This window comes from Mus caroli, unplaced genomic scaffold (genome assembly GCF_978045245.1).
Source record: "Mus caroli unplaced genomic scaffold, Mus_caroli_1 scaffold_15, whole genome shotgun sequence".
Lineage (NCBI taxonomy): Eukaryota > Metazoa > Chordata > Mammalia > Rodentia > Muridae > Mus > Mus caroli.
In genome coordinates, this window is record NW_028227270.1 from 58009176 (window position 1) to 58027114 (window position 17939).

A 17939-nucleotide genomic window follows, 5' to 3' on the forward strand; every position below is an offset into this window, starting at 1 on the left:
TAATGGGGATATGAAGGAGCATGAATTGTCAAATTGTACATACATCTTTGCTCTGGAGAGATGGCTCAGTGGTTAAGAGCACTGACTGCTTTTCCAGAGGTCCTCAGTACAATTCCCAGTAACCTCATGGTGGCTCACAACCATCTGTAATGGGATCTGATGCCCTCTTCTGGTGTGTCTGAAGATAACTATGGTATACATAAAATAAATAAATAAATCTTTAAAAACACATAAAACAAAAAAACAAAACAGCAGAACTTCTGTAAGGCAAAGAACACTGTCAGTAGGATCAAACAACAGCCTAAACACTGGATCATAATCTTCAATAATCCTTCATCTGGCAGAGGGATAATATTCAAATTTCTAAATAACTCAAGAGGTTAGACACCAACAACCCAAATATCCCAATTAAAGTATAGGGTACAGTGCTTATCAGAGAATTCTCAACAGAGGAATTGTGAGTGGCCAAGGAATACTTAAAGAAATGTTCAAAGTCTCTTGTCATCAGGGAAATTCAAATCAAAACTATAAGGGTCCATCTTACACCCACTGGAATTGCTAACATCAAAAACTCAAAAAATGCGTATGCTGGAAAGAATGTGGAGCCAGAGAAACACTCATCTAATCCTGGTGGATGTGCAAACTTGTAGAACCACTTTGGAAATCATTTTGCCATCTTCCAAGAAAACTGAGAAATGTTTTACATTAAGAGCCGGCTATATCACTCCTGGGCATATACCCAAAATATGCTCCCCGACTCCACCAGGACACTTTCTCAACTATGTTAATAGCAGGTTTATCCATAACAGATATAAACTGCAAAAAGAAAACTTTCATGTCGCTGAGCTGAAGAATGGATAAAGGACGACATGCCATTCCATTACACGAAAACACTCTGGCATTAAAAACAAGGGCATTAGACGGGCGTGGTGGCGCACGCCTTTCATCCCAGCACTCGGGAGGCAGAGGCAGGCGGATTTCTGAGTTCGAGGCCAGCCTGGTCTACAAAGTGAGTTCCAGGACAGCCAGGACTATACAGAGAAACCCTGTCTCGAAAAAACCAAAAAAAAAAAAAAAAAAAAAAAACAAGGGCATCAGCCGGGCGTGGTGGCGCACGCCTTTAATCCCAGCACTTGGGAGGCAGAGGCAGGCGGATTTCTGAGTTCGAGGCCAGCCTGGTCTACAAAGTGAGTTCCAGGACAGCCAGAGCTACACAGAGAAACCCTGTCTCGAAAAAAACAAAACAAAACAAAAACCAAAAAAAAAAAAAAAAAAAAAAAAAACCAAGGGCAACGCCGGGCGTGGTGGCCCACGCCTTTAATCCCAGCCCTTGGGAGGTAGAGGCAGACAGATCTCTGAGTTCGAGGCCAGCCTGGTCTACAGAGTGAGTTCCAGGACAGCCAGGGAACACGGAGAAACCCTGTCTCGAAAAACAAAAAACAAACAAACAAACAAACAAAAAACAAAAAAAGTGGGGGGGGGGCATCATGCAGGCAAATGGATGAAATAAGAAAACGTCATCCTGGGTGCGTAGCCCAGACCTGAAAATACATGAATGTTAGGCACTGAATTATAAGTGGATATTACAGACAAAGTATAGGATAATCATAATAAACTTCACAGATCTAAAATACCCAATTAATTAAGAGGGCCCAAGGAAGGCTGGTTGAATGTTCCTCATAAGATTTCAAACTGGGTGGGAAAAGAAATTCAGAAGGAAGCTGTGGGTGGGGGGAGTGGGGTTCAGATGCAGGGAAAGCAGAGAAGATAATGGAAACTGGTGGTATAGGATCCAAAAGACATGTTTAGGTTCTGCCAGGAACCTCAGATAGGGGGATCCCCCAAGATGACTATTGCAAGACTCTAGCTAAAACTCTTTTTTTTTGTTTTTTGGTTTTTTTTTTTTTTGTTTGTTTGTTTTTGAGACAGGGTTTCTCTGTATAGCCCTGGCTATCCTGGAACCCACTTTGTAGACCAGGCTGGCCTCCAACTCAGAAATCTGCCTGCCTCTACCTCCCAAGGGCTGGGATTAAAGGCATGGGCCACCACGCCCGGCTAGCTAAAACTCCTAGGACTGGAAGATGTGGATCATGAATTGCCCACTTCCTGTAGCCAAGCAGGTCTCCCAGTGGAGAAATATGGACATCATCTCACCCACAAAATCTTCCATCTACTCTTGACTTCTTACTCTAGCTCTGTCCTCTCCCTCCTGCTCCCCCTTTCACCCCATTCCTCTCCCCCTCTCTCTCCAGTGCTCATGGCCAGCCTCTACTCCTCTGTTCTCTCTCTGCCTTTGTCTATCTCTACTACCTTCTTAACTCCCCTCCCCTGTGCTGAATAAACTCTATTCTCTACTCTCTCTGTCTCTCTCTCTCTCTATCTCGCTCTGTCTATCTCTCTCTTTCTCTGTCTCTCTCTGTCTCTCTGTCTCTCTCTCTCTATCTCGCTCTGTCTATCTCTCTCTCTCTCTGTCTCTCTGTCTCTGTCTCTCTCTCTCTCTACACACACACACACACACACACACACACACACACACACACACACAAACTTCCTTCTAAAACCTGCCCTGTCTATAAGACAAATAGGGAGAAGAGAGCAAAGAAGGAAGAAGTGGTCAACCAATAACTGGCCCAAATTGAGAACCATTCCATGGACAAGAACCAATCCCTCACACTATTAATGATATCATGTTATGCTAGCTGACAGGATACTAGCAAACCTCACTTCTGAGAGACTCTAATGAACAGCTAACAGAAATACATGCAGAGACAGACAATCATTAAACAGAGCTTGGTGAAGTGTGTGGAAGAGTTCAGGAAAAGATTGAGGGACCCAAAGAAGATAGGGAATCCACAGGAAGAACAATAGAATCTACTACCCTGGAATCTTGATGGTTCCCAGAGACAGAACAACCATCCAAATTGTGAGCATGAACTGGACCTAGGCCCTCTCTCATATATGTAACAGAGGTACATATTGGTTTCAGTGTGGATTCCCCAACAACTATAGTGGTGGCTGTCTCTGATTTGATGCCTGCCTGTGGATAACATGCCCCTAAGTGGACTGCCATATCTGACCTCAATGAGAAGATGTGCCTAGTCCTGTAGAGAATGATGTGTTCAGGCTGGAAGGATGGAGAGGACGGTAGAGTTGAGGCTCATACACAGGACTGGTTCCTCCATCTCAAAAGGGAATATGGAGAGGAGCTGCAAGAGGGTGGTTGGAGAAGAGGGGCTGATACTGGGGATTTAGTTGAAAAATAAATATATTTTTTAAAAAGTGAAATCAATTGTTGACTCTTAAAAAAGGACTCTTAAAAAATCTATGTAGCTTTCCTAACTTTGAAAAGGAGAAAGCAGGACTGGAGTGATGGCTCAGCGGTTACAAGAACTTCTGAAGGTCCTGAATTCAAATCCCAGCAACCACATGTGGCTCACAACCATCCGTAACAAGATCTGATGCCCTCTTCTGGAGTGTCTGAAAACAACTACATTGTATTTACATATAATACATAAATTAATCTTTTTAAACAAATAAAAGAGTGCCATTCCCCTGCAGAGAGAAAGGCATTAAGAAGGTGCTATATAATCTTGCCCTAAATACAATGTTAACTTCTAAGACATGTAAACATACAATGTCTTAGTTAGGGTTTTACTGCTTAGTTAGGGTTTTACTGAATAGACACCATGAACAAAGCAACTCTTATGCGGCAAAGAATTAATTGGGGCTGGCTTACAGTTTCAAAGGTTCAGTCCATTATCATCAAGGTGGGAGCATAGCAGCATCCAGGCAGGCATGGTGCAGGAGAAGCTGAGAGTTCTTCATCTTCATCTGAAGACTGCTAGCAGAATACTGGCTCCCAGGCAGCTAGGACAAGGGTATTGAAGCACACACCTAAAAGGCCACAGCTCCAACAGTGACGCACCCTGGGCCAAGCATATAGGAAACATCATAAATACATACAGTTAAAACCAATGGCCTGTTTCTCACCCCTCTGAGATGAATTACCTATGAAAGTGAAGAAAACATATCTGCAAGGAGCGCCCTCTACTGGTAAATTTAATATTCACTGGATCAAGCACACCTCAAATTGTATGCATACAAATCTGGTTGGCACATGACGTGAATTATTAATACATGCAGTAAAATTACAAAATCCTTCAGCATGTCACAATGAGGTACTTTTGCATAACTGTGACTCTATCAGCTGATTGCTTACAATATTTCTCCCTGTGAATTGTACAATAAGAGACTACTCTCATTCTTGTGTGAAGTTAACAGCCATTGTCCACATCCAAATCCTTTTCCTCTTGCTGTGATGCAAAGTTGACCACATGATTCAAATGGGTAACTGAAAAACTGAGTGGTGGTACACCCAGCTAATTGAAGGGCTTAGCTAGGTTAGTCAAGAAGACAACATGTTATTGCCCTCAGGAGCAACAGTGGGATCAAGGCCAGTCTCATTCTAGACTGGGAGCGGCTGCTCTAGAATCAATTTGTATCTCTTGCAAGAAATTATTCTACACATTTAAAAGATTATTTTTTCAAAGCATAGCCAAGATGAAGCAAGGCAAATTCTAGGATGAAATCATTGGCTGGGAAATAGACATAATAGCATAGAGCATAAATATCTGCCAAGCTCATATGCTGGTTAAGGCTTATTATAAATATAAAGGCCGTGTGTCTTTTACCTGAAAAATAAACGGCCAAAGGTGGGGTGGAAACCCTGGTTTGGGAATTTTCTACAATACTTAAAATATTTTCTCCCATCAACAGAAAACACACTAATATGCACCCATAGTTTTACACATGGATGAGTTATTTGATGGACTTAAAGTGAACTGTGAAATTTAAACCAGTTACCTTATCAATGAAATTGAAAGGGCTTTTAAACCTATGAATTTACATGTTAAAAAATTGAGACATAGCGTATTTGAGCAGATAGTTGACACTTGCTAGATTTTTTCTCAGGAATAAATAATTTTGTGTAACTTAATGTATGTGGATTGGCTAAAAATTGTTCCAAGTCCATCAGAGTCGTAGCCTGCCCTACTTATGAGTTCTTAGAGGTTGAAAAATTACTGTGATGTGCTAAAGTAACAGATTTAGTATAAGCTAAAGGCTTTCCTCTCACATAAAGATACTGTGAAGTGCAAAGCTTTACCTTAATGACTACATTTGTAGGGCTTTCCTGCAGCATGGATTTTTACCACATTGTGTACATTCATAAGTTCCCCCCCCCCCACACACACACCTCTGTCTCCCCAGTATGTGCTCCTTGATGCATTAGAAGATAAGTGTGTTGGGATAGGTTTTAGCACACAGTTAATATTCATAGGGTTTCTTGCCAAAACAAATATGTTCAGGATGATTAAGACTATGGATATTTGTAGATTTTACCATATTACATACATTCATACGCTTTCTCTACAGTATGATTTCTTTTATGCTTTTGAAGATGCCTGTGACATATACAGGCTTTCACACATAGATCACATTCATCAGGTTTCTATCCAGTATGTATTCTTTTATGTCTTTGGAGGTTATAGTGTTGTAAAAAGGCTTTCTCACATTTATTACATTTATAGGGTTTCTCTCCACTATGAATTCTTCTATGCGACTTGAGGGTACTATGTTGTAAAAAGGCTTTCTCACATTTATTACCACTGTAGTGTTTCTCTCCAGTATGAATTCTTTTATGTGAATGGAGGTGAGTATGTTGTGAAAAGGCTTTCTCACATTTATTACATCTGTAGGGTTTCTCTCCAGTATGAATTCTTCTATGGACCTGGAGGTTACCATGTCGGGAGCTATTAAGACAACGCTATTGTCCTGATCTCTGAATTGGGCCTCTCCCCCCGAGAAGAAAAGGGGGTCAAAAGTGAGCCACCAACACACCGTTCTGAGAACAACCACAGAATGTTCCAGCTGTAAATCAGCACCAGATGTCCTGACCACACCCTGATACCACCAAGTTCCTGCTTCTCCGTGTAGCTGCCAAAAGAATAATTTCCACTGTCCCACCCCTCCTGCTGAAAAGTACTTCCCCTTTTGCTTTTGCATTTAAGCCTTGAGCCTTGCTAATACAGTGGGACCTTGATGCTACTCAGACTGCTTCCGTGTGTTGTTCATTGCACAAGGTTCTTGTCTCTCTCTACCCCCCCACCCCCATTTAGTTCTTAGGAGAAGGTCCCCTTGAGACGCTCGAATAACTGGACCTGCTGGACAGGTCAACCATGCTGTGAAAAGGCTTTATCATATTCATTACATTTGAAGGGTTTCTCTCAGGTATGTGTTCTTTTATGTATTTGGAGATTATGATGTTGGGAAAAGACTTTCTCACACTGATTATATTTGTAGGGTTTTTCTCCTGTGTGTGTCCTTTTATGCTTTTGAAGATCACTGCTTTGGGAAAAGGCTTTTTCACATTCTTTACATTTGTATGGTTTCTCTCCAGCATGTATTCTTTTATGTACTTGGAGCATAATATGTCGAAAAAAGGCTTTGTCACATCGATTACATTTGTAGGTATTCTCTCCAGCATGTATTCTTTTATGCATTTGGAGATCACGGTTTTGTGAAAAGGCTTTATCATATTCATTACATTTGTAGGGTTTCTCTCCTGTATGTGTTCTTTTATGCTTCTGGAGATTCCAGTGTTCTGAAAAGGCTTTCTCACATTGATCACATCTGTAGGGTTTCTCTCCAGTATGAATTCTTCCATGCCTTTTAAGCCAACTATGTTGTGAAAAGGCTTTACCACACAGATTACATTCATAGCATTTCTCTCCAGTATGTGTTCCTTTATGTTGTAGGAGATTACTGTGACTTGAAAGGCTTTTTCACACTGATGACATTCATAAGGTTTCTCTCCGGTGTGAATTCTTTCAGGCATTTTAAGATGACTGTGATCTGCAAACGCTTTACGACATTGCTTCCATTCATAGAGTTTTTTTTAGTTTGTGCTCTTTTAAGAATTTGGAGACTATGTTGAGCAAAGGCTTCAACAAATTGAATAATTCCATGGGGGTTCTTGTCTGTATAAATTCTTTTATGCCTTTAAGCATGATTTTGACCATGTTAAAAAAAAAAGACTTTATCACATTGAGTATATTCAGACACTTTCTCTGCCCTCTGACTTCTTTCATGCCTGACAAGAAAATTGGAACATGTGAAAGCTTTTTCACACTGAGAAATACTTTCACCTGTATGAATTAATGGTATTATTTGTCTAAATATAAAGAAGAATCAGATCTTAAGATTTTTATCACTTTGCAGTTTATCATTCATGCTATTACCCCTTCCTTATGTTTTTTTTTTTTACCTTCAAAGATACCTGAGAAGGTATGACCATATATTACATGGCTCTACTTTATATATTCTTTTTCTATAAAAGGATTTTCCCATATTTGAACAAAAGTGGAACAACTGTGGTCTGTTCCTGAAGCTGGTGCTTTATGGCTGTTTTAAAAGCCAGGCTCTGGGAGCTGGCGAGATGGCTCAGTGGGTAAGAGCACCCGACTGCTCTTCCGAAGGTCCAGAGTTCAAATCCCAGCAACCACATGGTGGCTCACAACCATCCGTAATGAGATCTGACTCCCTCTTCTGGAGTGTCTGAAGACAGCTACAGTGTACTTACATATAATAAATAAATAAATCTTTAAAAAAAAAACCAAAAAACCAGGCTCTGTCTTCCCAATGGAGACAAATGGGGTTCTTAAAGGAGACAAATGGAGTTTATCTCTCCCTTTCATTATGATTCTCCAGAAATGAGGTTTATTTTGTCCTTTCAACATGAGATTCCAGACAACCCTGGTAGAAAAGCAGGGGATGGAAGCCAATCACTATGGAGCACTATTGCTAGCCTGCATGTGTTCCTATGTGGGAAAGTGAAAAAACATATCTGTAGTATTAAAGTTTTTCCAGAGGAACAGAACTCATAGAATGGATCTCTCTATGCATGCAGATAGTTGATTTGTAAGAATGGCTCACAGCAGAGCAGGAGACATTGCTCAGCAGGTAAGAGCCACTGACTGTTTTTCTGAAGGTCCTAAATTCAAATCCCAGAAACCACATGGTGACTCACAACCATCTGTAATGAGATCAGATGCCCTCTTCTGGGGTGTCCGAAGACAGCTACAGTATATTTACATAAAATAAATAAATAAATCTGTGGGCCAGTGCAAGTGGGGCTGGAGCATCTCAGGCCAGAAATACAGATAAAGTGTCTGAAAACATCTATGGTGTACTTACATATAATAAATAAATAAATCTTAAAAAAAAAAAAAAAGGGAGCTGTGTGTGGTGGTGCACACCTTTAATCCCAGAACTCAGGAGGCAGAGGCAGGCAGATTTCTGTGTTCTGGGCCAGCCTGGTCTACAGAATGAGTTCCAGGACAGCCAGCGCTATACAAAGAAACCCTGTCTCCAAAAAAAAAAGAAAAAGAAAAAAAAAAAAAAGAATGGCTCACAGAATGTGGTCCAACTAGTAAAACAAAGACCATATAGCAATGGAAAGTTGAAGAATACAGTACTGCTTGTATGTCACCGCTGATCTGCAGCATATGCCAGAATTCCAAAGAAGGAATCTCTAATGCTAGAAAAATAAAGTGATCTCTCTTACAAGATACGGCAAGCAGGAAAGAGAAAGTTACCATCTTCATTATCCTTTATGTATGCAAGCTGCCACCAGAAGCTGTGTCCTAGATCAAAGTATTTTTCCTGTTGAATCAAAAGCTCCTGAATAAAGGGGGGTTTCCCATGGTAAGGATTGCAAATTGTAAAACGTCCTCATGGTGCCCACCTGTTCAGTGTTACATCATTAACTACAGTAATTCGAACTGCAGTGCATTTTACCTCATCCTGATTGCTGCCTGTCTCAAGGCTGTGACATCTGCATAAAAGACTCCATTTTTATACTTTATTTTCATTTTATGTCTGAGTGTTTCCCTGGCACTTGTTTGTGTTCAGGGCCTGCAGTGGTCAGAAGAGGGCATCAGATTCCTTGGGATTGAATTTATAGCACGTGTGTCAATGCCACGTGGTCATCTGTAACAATAGCTCATACCTATGCCACCTCTGTACTCTGGTCTACAGAGTGAATTCCAGGACAGCCAAGAATACACAGAGAAACCCTGTCTCAAAAAAACAAAAACAAACAAAGAGACAAAAAAAAAAAAAAAAACACCCCAAGAAAAGGAGAGTTTCACAAAGGTATCAATAACAAGTTTAAAGCCGTGTTTTATGCTGTAAGCATATATTAAGTTCAAAGCAACAGTGTTCACATGGCCTTGCCTTATCGAAGTGCACACCTGTATCTTCATCCCAGGACCTGAATGTTTTTCCTTGAACACAAATTTGTTCCAAACCTGGTTCTCCTTTTAGTGTAATTATGAATGCTCATTGTATTTCCTATTTAAAAGACTTTACTTAGTTTTAGTAGGAATGGGCACAGTCTATAAAAAAAATTCTTCCCTAGATTATTTTAATTCAAATCAAGAACTCCATAAAATCATTAATTATTCTAAAAGCATTAATTCATCAAAGTTCATCTTCATGTTGATCTGAAGGAAATTTACCCAATAAGATTTGCTGATGCCCATGAATCATTAAACTAAGTAATAGTGATAAAAATGCATATCTTCTGCCAGAAGTAATCCTGGTGTGAAGTGTCTTGGGACCTTTCTTCGAAGAGCTCACCCATCTTATGCGACGCAAAAGGAGGTGGGCTGCATATAGGAAGGACTCCTGCTTGACTTAGCCTTTCCTAGATGGCCCCTGACACTCAGATCCATTTGGTGGGGAGCTTAGAGGGAGAGTAAACTGCACTTCTGCTACATATGTACCAGGGACCTCATTCCAGCCCATGTGTGCACTTCTTAGTGTGCCAAAGGCGTGTGCCACCACCACCCTGCAAGCTGGAACTTTTGAATTGACAAAAAAAGTCTTTAATCTAGGACACAGCTTCTGGTGGCAGCGTACATATATAAAGCATATGGAAGATGGTAGCTCCTTTTCTTTTTCTGCTTGCCACATTCTAGCTAGCAAGATCATTATATTTTTCTGGCATTAGAGGCTGCTTCTTTGGACTCCTGGTATATGCTGAAGACCAGCTGAGACATACAGGCACTACTGTATTCTTCAACTTTTCATGGGTACACGCTAATTGCTTCACTAACTGAACCACATTTTCTGAACCATTCATATGTATCTGCTTTCTGCATACATAGAGAGATCCATGCTATCAGTTCTGTTTGTGTGTAAAACCTTTCCTAATACAGATATGCTCACTAACCTTCCCCCTGAGGAAGACGTGCTGGCTAACAATAGTGCTCCATAGTGACTGGCATCCATCTCCTGCTTTTCTCCCAGGGTTGTCTGGAGAAACATTTTGAAAAGGTAAAATAAACCCCATTTGTCTCCATCTAAGGAGCTCTTTCGTTTCCATTTGAGGACCAGTCCTGATTTCAAAAAGGTGCCAGCTTCAGGAATAAGCTGTAAATCCCAAAAGTAAGTCATAAAACACCCAGGTAAGAACAGACCATAAAATCCAGAAGAAGATGGTAGAATCCCCTTCCAGAGACCAGACTGAGGATAACCACAGAAATGGGGAACTATCTCAGAATGGTCCATCTGGGCTGGGCAGCCCTGTTTCATGATAAGGTGAAAAGTACATGGCATAGGAATGCAGATCACTGACAACCTGCAACCCCCTAGCCCCTACCAATAAAATTTAAGATTGCCCTATCTTTCTAGAGAGTTCCATTTTTTTCCTATAAGGAAGAGTTTGTGCCTTTGTCTGGGGTTGCCTTTTCAAAGAATGCTGGTTGTTTCTGCAAAATAAGTGCTTTTTTCCCCCCATACTATCTGAATCTGGGGTCTTACTTCAGTGATTTTTGAACCCTTACAGTATATAGCAGATGAATATTAGCTGCAGTAATCCTGACATCAGTGTAAAATCACGATAACAAATATCATATTTTGTGTCTTTAATTGTCTCTTTAATTGTTAATAGGCACAGAACCATTCTGCCTATGGGTCATATAGTTTACTCTGCTCCAAGGTGAACAGTGGACTGTGCAAATTATACAACTTGAGTCTAGGAGGAAGAGGAGAGGCAGAGGAGGGGATAAAGAAAAGAGGAGGACTAGGAGGAGGAGGGGGAGGAGTAGGAAAAGAGGAAGGAGATGAGGAGGAGTAGAAACAGAAAGGGGAGGAGGAGGAGGACTAAGATGATTATGAGGAGGAGGAAGATATTCGTGCTGAGTACTGCAATACAGAAAGATAAACTATTGTAGGACAGGGAAACGCCATACTGAAACAAAAGTCTTGCGGATCTGGAAAAGACCAGCTTCTGTACTTAATTCCTGGGCCAGGAAAGCATTAGGCCTGGGCCTTCAGAACTCATGTCACTCAAGATTGCCTGCCAATCAGGGCCTGCAGGAAAACCATCCAATCAGGAGAAGAGGCGGGTTTTCCCGGGTGATTTGTTTAGTGCTGCAGATTCATCTCCTTTGCTGAACAGCCTTGAATGGTTGGTGTGACTTCCTTTGACCTTTGCTGCTGGGTGCCTTGACGGAGTGCCTGCGAGCTATTGAGTCTCATCATGGTGAGCATGGGAACACTGCCCCTAAACGGAAGGAGCAGTGGTCTGAGAAGCAGGAGTCTTGGTAGTGGGTCCTCCCCTGGGTTAGGTGGAAACTAGCAGCCACCTATGAGGTTCCATGAGGTCTTAGCCACTAGATCTACTGAGTGGTGGCATCTGAATAACTTCATCATGGGAGCTTTATCTGCACAAACCATTGGAACAAGGGCTTGCATATAGCAACATCCTTAGTGGATGCCAAATTTGGAGAGGCCCATCATCTCTGGTTTCTTTTGGAACTTGTGTCCTGGCCGTTTAACATCCATTTGGAATTAATTTTGTGGTGGTTGTAAATCCCATCTTTCAGGCTGCGTAACACTCCAGATTGAAGCTGGCCTCGAACTCAGAAATTCGCCTGCCTCTGCCTCCGGAGTGCTGGGATTAAAGGCATGCACCACCATGCCCTGCCTAAAGGAGTTTCAAATACTTAGGAAATAGTAAGTCACACCTAGTAGAATTTAGCAGAGGTAGGGACTGACTCTAAAACACTTTACAGGTAGGTAGTATGCTAACCCAAGCATCTGAGAGATTAGGATGCTGGGATACACATGTTGGTTCTTCAGGATTGTGAGAAATATGGCTCCAGGTCATAAGAAAGGGGACAACCCTGATTAACAAACAGCCACTAGGCCCATGCCCAGATAAAGGTCAGTACTTGAACAATCTGCTCAATGGAGCATTGTGTGGTCACAGCCAACACTTAGGCCTGGTGCCATAAAGGATCAGTTTTCTTCTTGAGAAAAGCATAGTTTTGCCACATGGGCAAGACATCTGATGAAACCATTTGAAAAGGAAAAACACTGTTGTGGTACGGACTGGCCTGCTCAAGCAAGGCTTTCCATGAGGCCTTCATGGATGGAGAATGACATAGCTCCTTCTCAAATCCAGATACATGCTTGGCAGAGCCTGTAACAGTCTGTGGTCTAGGACTAAGAAACTTTCCCTAAGGTCTTGAGGTATTCAAGAACAAAAACAAAGCCGGGCATGGTGGTGCATGCCTTTAATCCCAGCACTTGGGAGGCAGAGAAAGGCAGATTTCTGAGTTCCAGGCCAGCCTGGTCTACAAAGTGAGTTCCAGGACAGCCAGGGCTATACAGAGAAACCCTGTCTCGAAAAACAAAAAAAAAAAAAAACAAAAAAAAAAAAACCCTAAAAAAACAAAAACCTGAACTGCTTCCCTTTAGCCAAGCATATGCTTGAGAGAGCTGCTAATGGTTTGGGGCTTGGTCCTGTGGAAAGGGGATGTCTCTGATCTTGAGATTCCAAGAATTCCTCCCATGTGAGGCTGATGATATCAGTTGCAAACCACTGTAGGCGTGGACAGTAATGTTGAAGAGAGTATCCTGTTCTCAGAGAGCAGCATTGTTTGATTAGATCCCTCTTTAGTTTGTCCCATTGTGTGGTAGTTTCTGCTGACTTCATAGAAGCCTCCCATTTCTTTCCCGTTCCCCTGTAGGTAGTATACAAGCTGCCTTAGCATAAGCCTTATCTCCTGGCCAACCACCCCAGCTTTTATACTTTCTACCTCCTACTTTTTGTACCTTTTGCATCCTCTGAGGCCTTCCACATAGGACTATGTCAGTGAAGAATGGCCTGCTCTTGGAGGGTATTGGTGTACTTAAGAAATTATTAATGAAATATATTGACTGTGTAAATCTACCGACCACCAAGTGGCTAAACCAAGTAGTGTCTGCTCTATCCTTAAAGTGTTCACAGTATAACCTAGGGTGTAAACCTAAAAGAGACATAAGGATGACAGAGTATATGGGATGCAAATCTCTTCTGGCCTGGCTCCTCTTTGACCATTAATCAGAGCTAGATGAGTGGTATTGTTATAGAGATTTATTTTTCTTAATGTTTTGTTGTCTGATTTCCTTCCTGGGAAGACATGTTAATTATAGAACAGCTGTATTTTTAGCCCTTTAGAAAAATGTTTCTGATACAAACATTTTTGTGCCCTCAGGGGCACTGGCACTGATCAAAGCCTGTTTCTCCCCAGGGCAATGACCTTGATTTCCTCTTGATTAAAGTTTCTAAATTCTTAAGTTAAAGGGTACTAGCACAACAGTTAAAGTTACGCTTTTGAGTCAAGGAATAAAATGTGCATTGCAGTAACGGAAAGGATTTTCATGTGGAGCATGGCTTCTGCCCTCAGACCAGAAAAGGAGGAACAGTGTCCTGTGTGTAGAGCAGAGTAAAAGAGAGAAGGTGATAGCTAGATCACAGACTTACTCAAGTTTGAGCCAACCAGCTGCAGGTCTCACCATTATGAAGGAGCTGATGGAAGCAGGGTGGGTGATTTTAAAATTTCCTAGCATGGATCAATTCATGCATGTTAGTGAAAATACACATGATTGGTGGTTGTACAATTAGGAGTGATTGGGTTGATTCAATAAATATTGAATTTCCAGTTAGGGTACTGTCTGTTTTTTGTGGTTACTTCTTGTCCTCAATGACATGGTTACGTCAGCTCAGATTTTTGAGACACAGGGCATTCATTGACTGCAGCTGTGTGTGTCAGGTTACAGGACTCAGCAACTAGCAATTGACATAGGGGCAAGATGAAAAATAATTTTATTAATGCCATTGCCTCTGCCGAGGGATGGCCTGCTTTTTTTCAAAAACAATATACCTATGTCTTTTTGCATATATATATATATATATATATATATATATATATATATATATATATATATATATAAAATCTTCCCCAAAAGTCCATTTTTGGCCTTACATGTTAAATTTCATTTTGTAAAGATACTTAGCCTAATTCTTTATTTGTTTCAATTCTCCAATGTTTCCCCATCACTAATCTTTTCTCTTTTCCCCAATTACTTTATTTATCTCTGTTCATAGCAGTATCTTCTGTAGTGCATGAGTGACTTATCCTATTTAATTGAGAATTACTTTGAACAGTCCATCTTGACTCTGCCACCCAGTTCCTGGAGACAGTCCCGCAACACCTTCCAGGATATGCTATGACTGGTCAATGGGAAGGAAAACAGACCAGTGCAGGGCTGTTTTCTGAAGTCTCTATCCTTAATTACAAATAAAGAACTTTTGTAAGAATTGACTGCACTGTTCTTGAATGAAATATAGGCCTATCCAGAAAGCTCTCAATATAAATAGTTATAATTGACAAATGGTTCTCTGTATTTTTTCATATTTTTAAAATTTTTATTTATTTATTTTATGTATATGAGTACACATATGTATATGTGGTTGTTAGGTATTAAATTTAGGACCAAGACTCGCTTAGGTCAACCCCACTTGCTCTGGTTGGTCCTCTGGCTCAGTTCCTCCTTGCTCCAGCCCAAAGACTTACTTATTATTATAAATATGTATACTGTAGTTGTCTTCAGACACACCTGAAGAGATTGTCAGATCTAATTATGGGTGGTTGTGAGCCACCATGTTGTTGCTGGAATAGAACTCGGGACCTTCTGAGAACAAGTCAGTGCTCTTACCTGCTGAGCCATCTCACCAGCCCAGTTCTCAGTAGTTTTATGAGGAGTCTCTCATAAGATGTTTCTTGTGTATCTACAAGTAAAGCCTCCAGTCACTAATTACCCAGAAGGTACAGTGCAGGTTTCTTGTGTGTCCATGTAGAGTACATTCCCACGGAGATGTTCCACTAGGAAGAACAGTCATAGGCAATAACTTGCATTTCTGAAACTATGAAAATGTTAGTGTAAATAATATTCTCAAAGATTTCCTTAAAGGTCATCATCTAATAAATCTTTTTACTTGAAAATTCAAAAGCTGTAAAGTTGCTCACATATAGACTCCTTATTGCAGGTTGATTTTGAGAGAATAAATTGTCTAGGGAAGGAAAACTTAAAGTGAACATCTCAAGGGTAGAATACACTTTGACCCAAGTCATTGCTCCAGAATTGTCATATCCATTGTGTTATCTTGCAGATGAGATAGACCTTGAGATAGATATCTGACCGTGCACATCATAATTTGCTAGTTAGATTACTCTGCACTATGAAAGCTAAAAGAATCATATTTGATCACAACTCATTCAGTACATGTCATAATGAGTTAAGTGATTAACAATGTAGTATAATGTATTTATTTTAGTGCTTTAATATTTTTGATGTATTTTGCTAACGGTAAAATGAACTGTCTCTTAAAGATAAAATGCTGCTCATTGAAAAAATAAATAAATAAAAGAATTTACCTCACTGACAACATCGTGTGGACGGGTAGATCTCTGAAGACCTGTCCTGTCTGAGTTACTTGATCACTAAACCTCCAGTAGGGGAGATGCTAAGTTCCTGAGGCCCAGCTGTGTGGTCCAAACTAATGAGGGACATGGGCAGGCCTGGCAGTCAGCAGCACCAGAGGGAGATAACCTGCAGATACTTCTAGGATTCTCCTGAGACAAGGCCATTAATAACTCTGAGGGAGACTACAGTCCTACCATGGTGAAGGTGAGGATCAATGACCCCAGACCTGGAAGGTCACATTGGCAGCACTATCAGAGAGCAGTGGAAGATGCAGCAGTAGGGGTAACCATGACTACTGTGTCTCAGAGAACAGTTACTGGGGATGGTTCCCAGGCCTCTCTATCCTGTTCCTATAATTAACATCTAAATACCGAGCTTCCGGTTCCCTGGATTAATTTATTCAGTTCTTTATTAATTTAAATTTTCATTGTTGTTAATCTGTGAAAATCTTTTCCTTTATTGGGCGAAAAGATTCTGTGAGCTGGGCAGGCCACTCAGGAAGCATTTTGCTTGGGGTGACCTGAGTTCAGATACCAACACCCATGTGAACTACCTGCTACTCCAGATCCAGAGGATCTGACACCCTTTTCTCTGCTGTGTCATTTGCACACACATGGAATGTATTTTCTGTGACACATAAAAACATACATATGAAAATGGTGAGTGACATGTGTTGAAATGTGCTAATATCTTATAAAACAAATCAAGCCAATTCATGTGTATAATAGGAATCATTCACTGTTTTTAAATGTTATATTGTATTTTTTAAGGTTTTCATTTCATAAATGTCATACACACTTAACATCTAATCATCAATCATAGGAGACAACATGGTTTTTAAGTTATCCTAATAGGTACCCTTTTTTCTTAATATAAAAGAGTTAGGTAGCTTTAGTTATCAACCCTATTTATTCCAAACTTGAAGTGTCAGAATGCTTAATGTCTTCAATGTGTTGGAAGTGCCTCCGCTCCCAGTCCATCTCCCACTATTGTCAAAGGAGAGAACCAGAATGAATAGGAAGAGTGCTGGCCACTGATTTTTGTAATTTTTATTCTGATTACAATCTTGTAGTTCTTAATTTAAATGACCATGCTAGATTCGCAGGTCTGTTTTTGTGTTTCCTTTTTTCAGTATTGCCATCTATGGTGTAGGGTTCATTAATAATAATCTTATTATATTGTTATTTCTCTAGGAAATGATAAACCTTAACCTCTTTTGTCTTCTGATAACTTACTGTATTATAAGATCTTTGAGTTTTTGTTGGTTTGGGAACTTTCTATGGAAAAACAATTTTAGTTTTCTCTTTTTAACCCAAAAGGATTGCCTCTCTCATTTCTTGGAAAATCTGTGTTTTCCAGTTCTTGCAGTAATCAGTGTTTGGATTCTTAATACTTAAGTGCCTGATTAAGTTTGGGATTCTTAAATTTTTCTCATATATTATTGTCCCCATCTCCTAATTTCTTAAATTGTCAGCATTTCAGAGCCTACAGTCATTTGAGGGAACTACAATTGAGGAGGTGCCCCAATCAGAATGGCTCTTTGCTAACTTAGTGAGAGATTGTGGTGATTGACAATTGTCTAGTGAAGGCTCTTCCACTGAGTGGGGATGAATCCCTAAGGAGGTGGGCCTGGTCTGGATGAGCCAGCTAGCTGAGCATGAGACAGTGACCAAGCAAAAGAGCAGGCCAGGAAACAATGTTTGCCCATGGTGTTTGCTTTTACTTTTGAACTTGAGTTGCTATTACAAGCTTCCTAAATAATGCAATGTGGTTGGGAAGAACCAACCAAATGAACCTGTTTGTCACTTGAGACACATTGGCTTTTAGCACTTCATCACAACAGTTCTAACATGCAAGTGAGAAAAATAAAATGGTAAGCAAAATGTGTTTGCTTAGATGCAACTTCTTATCCAAATGAAATTTAAGTGACTACAGACTTAATCTATTTCCTCTTCTTTCTGTTTATTCTGCTTTGCTTGAAACTCATCCTTCATTTTCCATCTCATGTTCTTCCTTCCTGTCATGCCTTCCCCATAATAGACTCTGTCCTTGAATCGCAT

The 17939-nt window shown here is 40.5% G+C and overlaps 1 protein-coding gene across 1 annotated transcript in view; it reads right to left on the reverse strand.

Annotated features, from left to right (window-relative positions):
* Nucleotides 1–6284: 6284 nt before the first annotated feature.
* The window catches only part of LOC110288370 (uncharacterized), a 145428-nt gene continuing 133773 nt past the window's right edge, over nucleotides 6285–17939 (reverse strand). Inside the window, 1 exon segment of the mRNA XM_085830835.1 lies at nucleotides 6285–6787. Coding sequence (XP_085686961.1) covers nucleotides 6285–6787 — 503 coding nt within the window.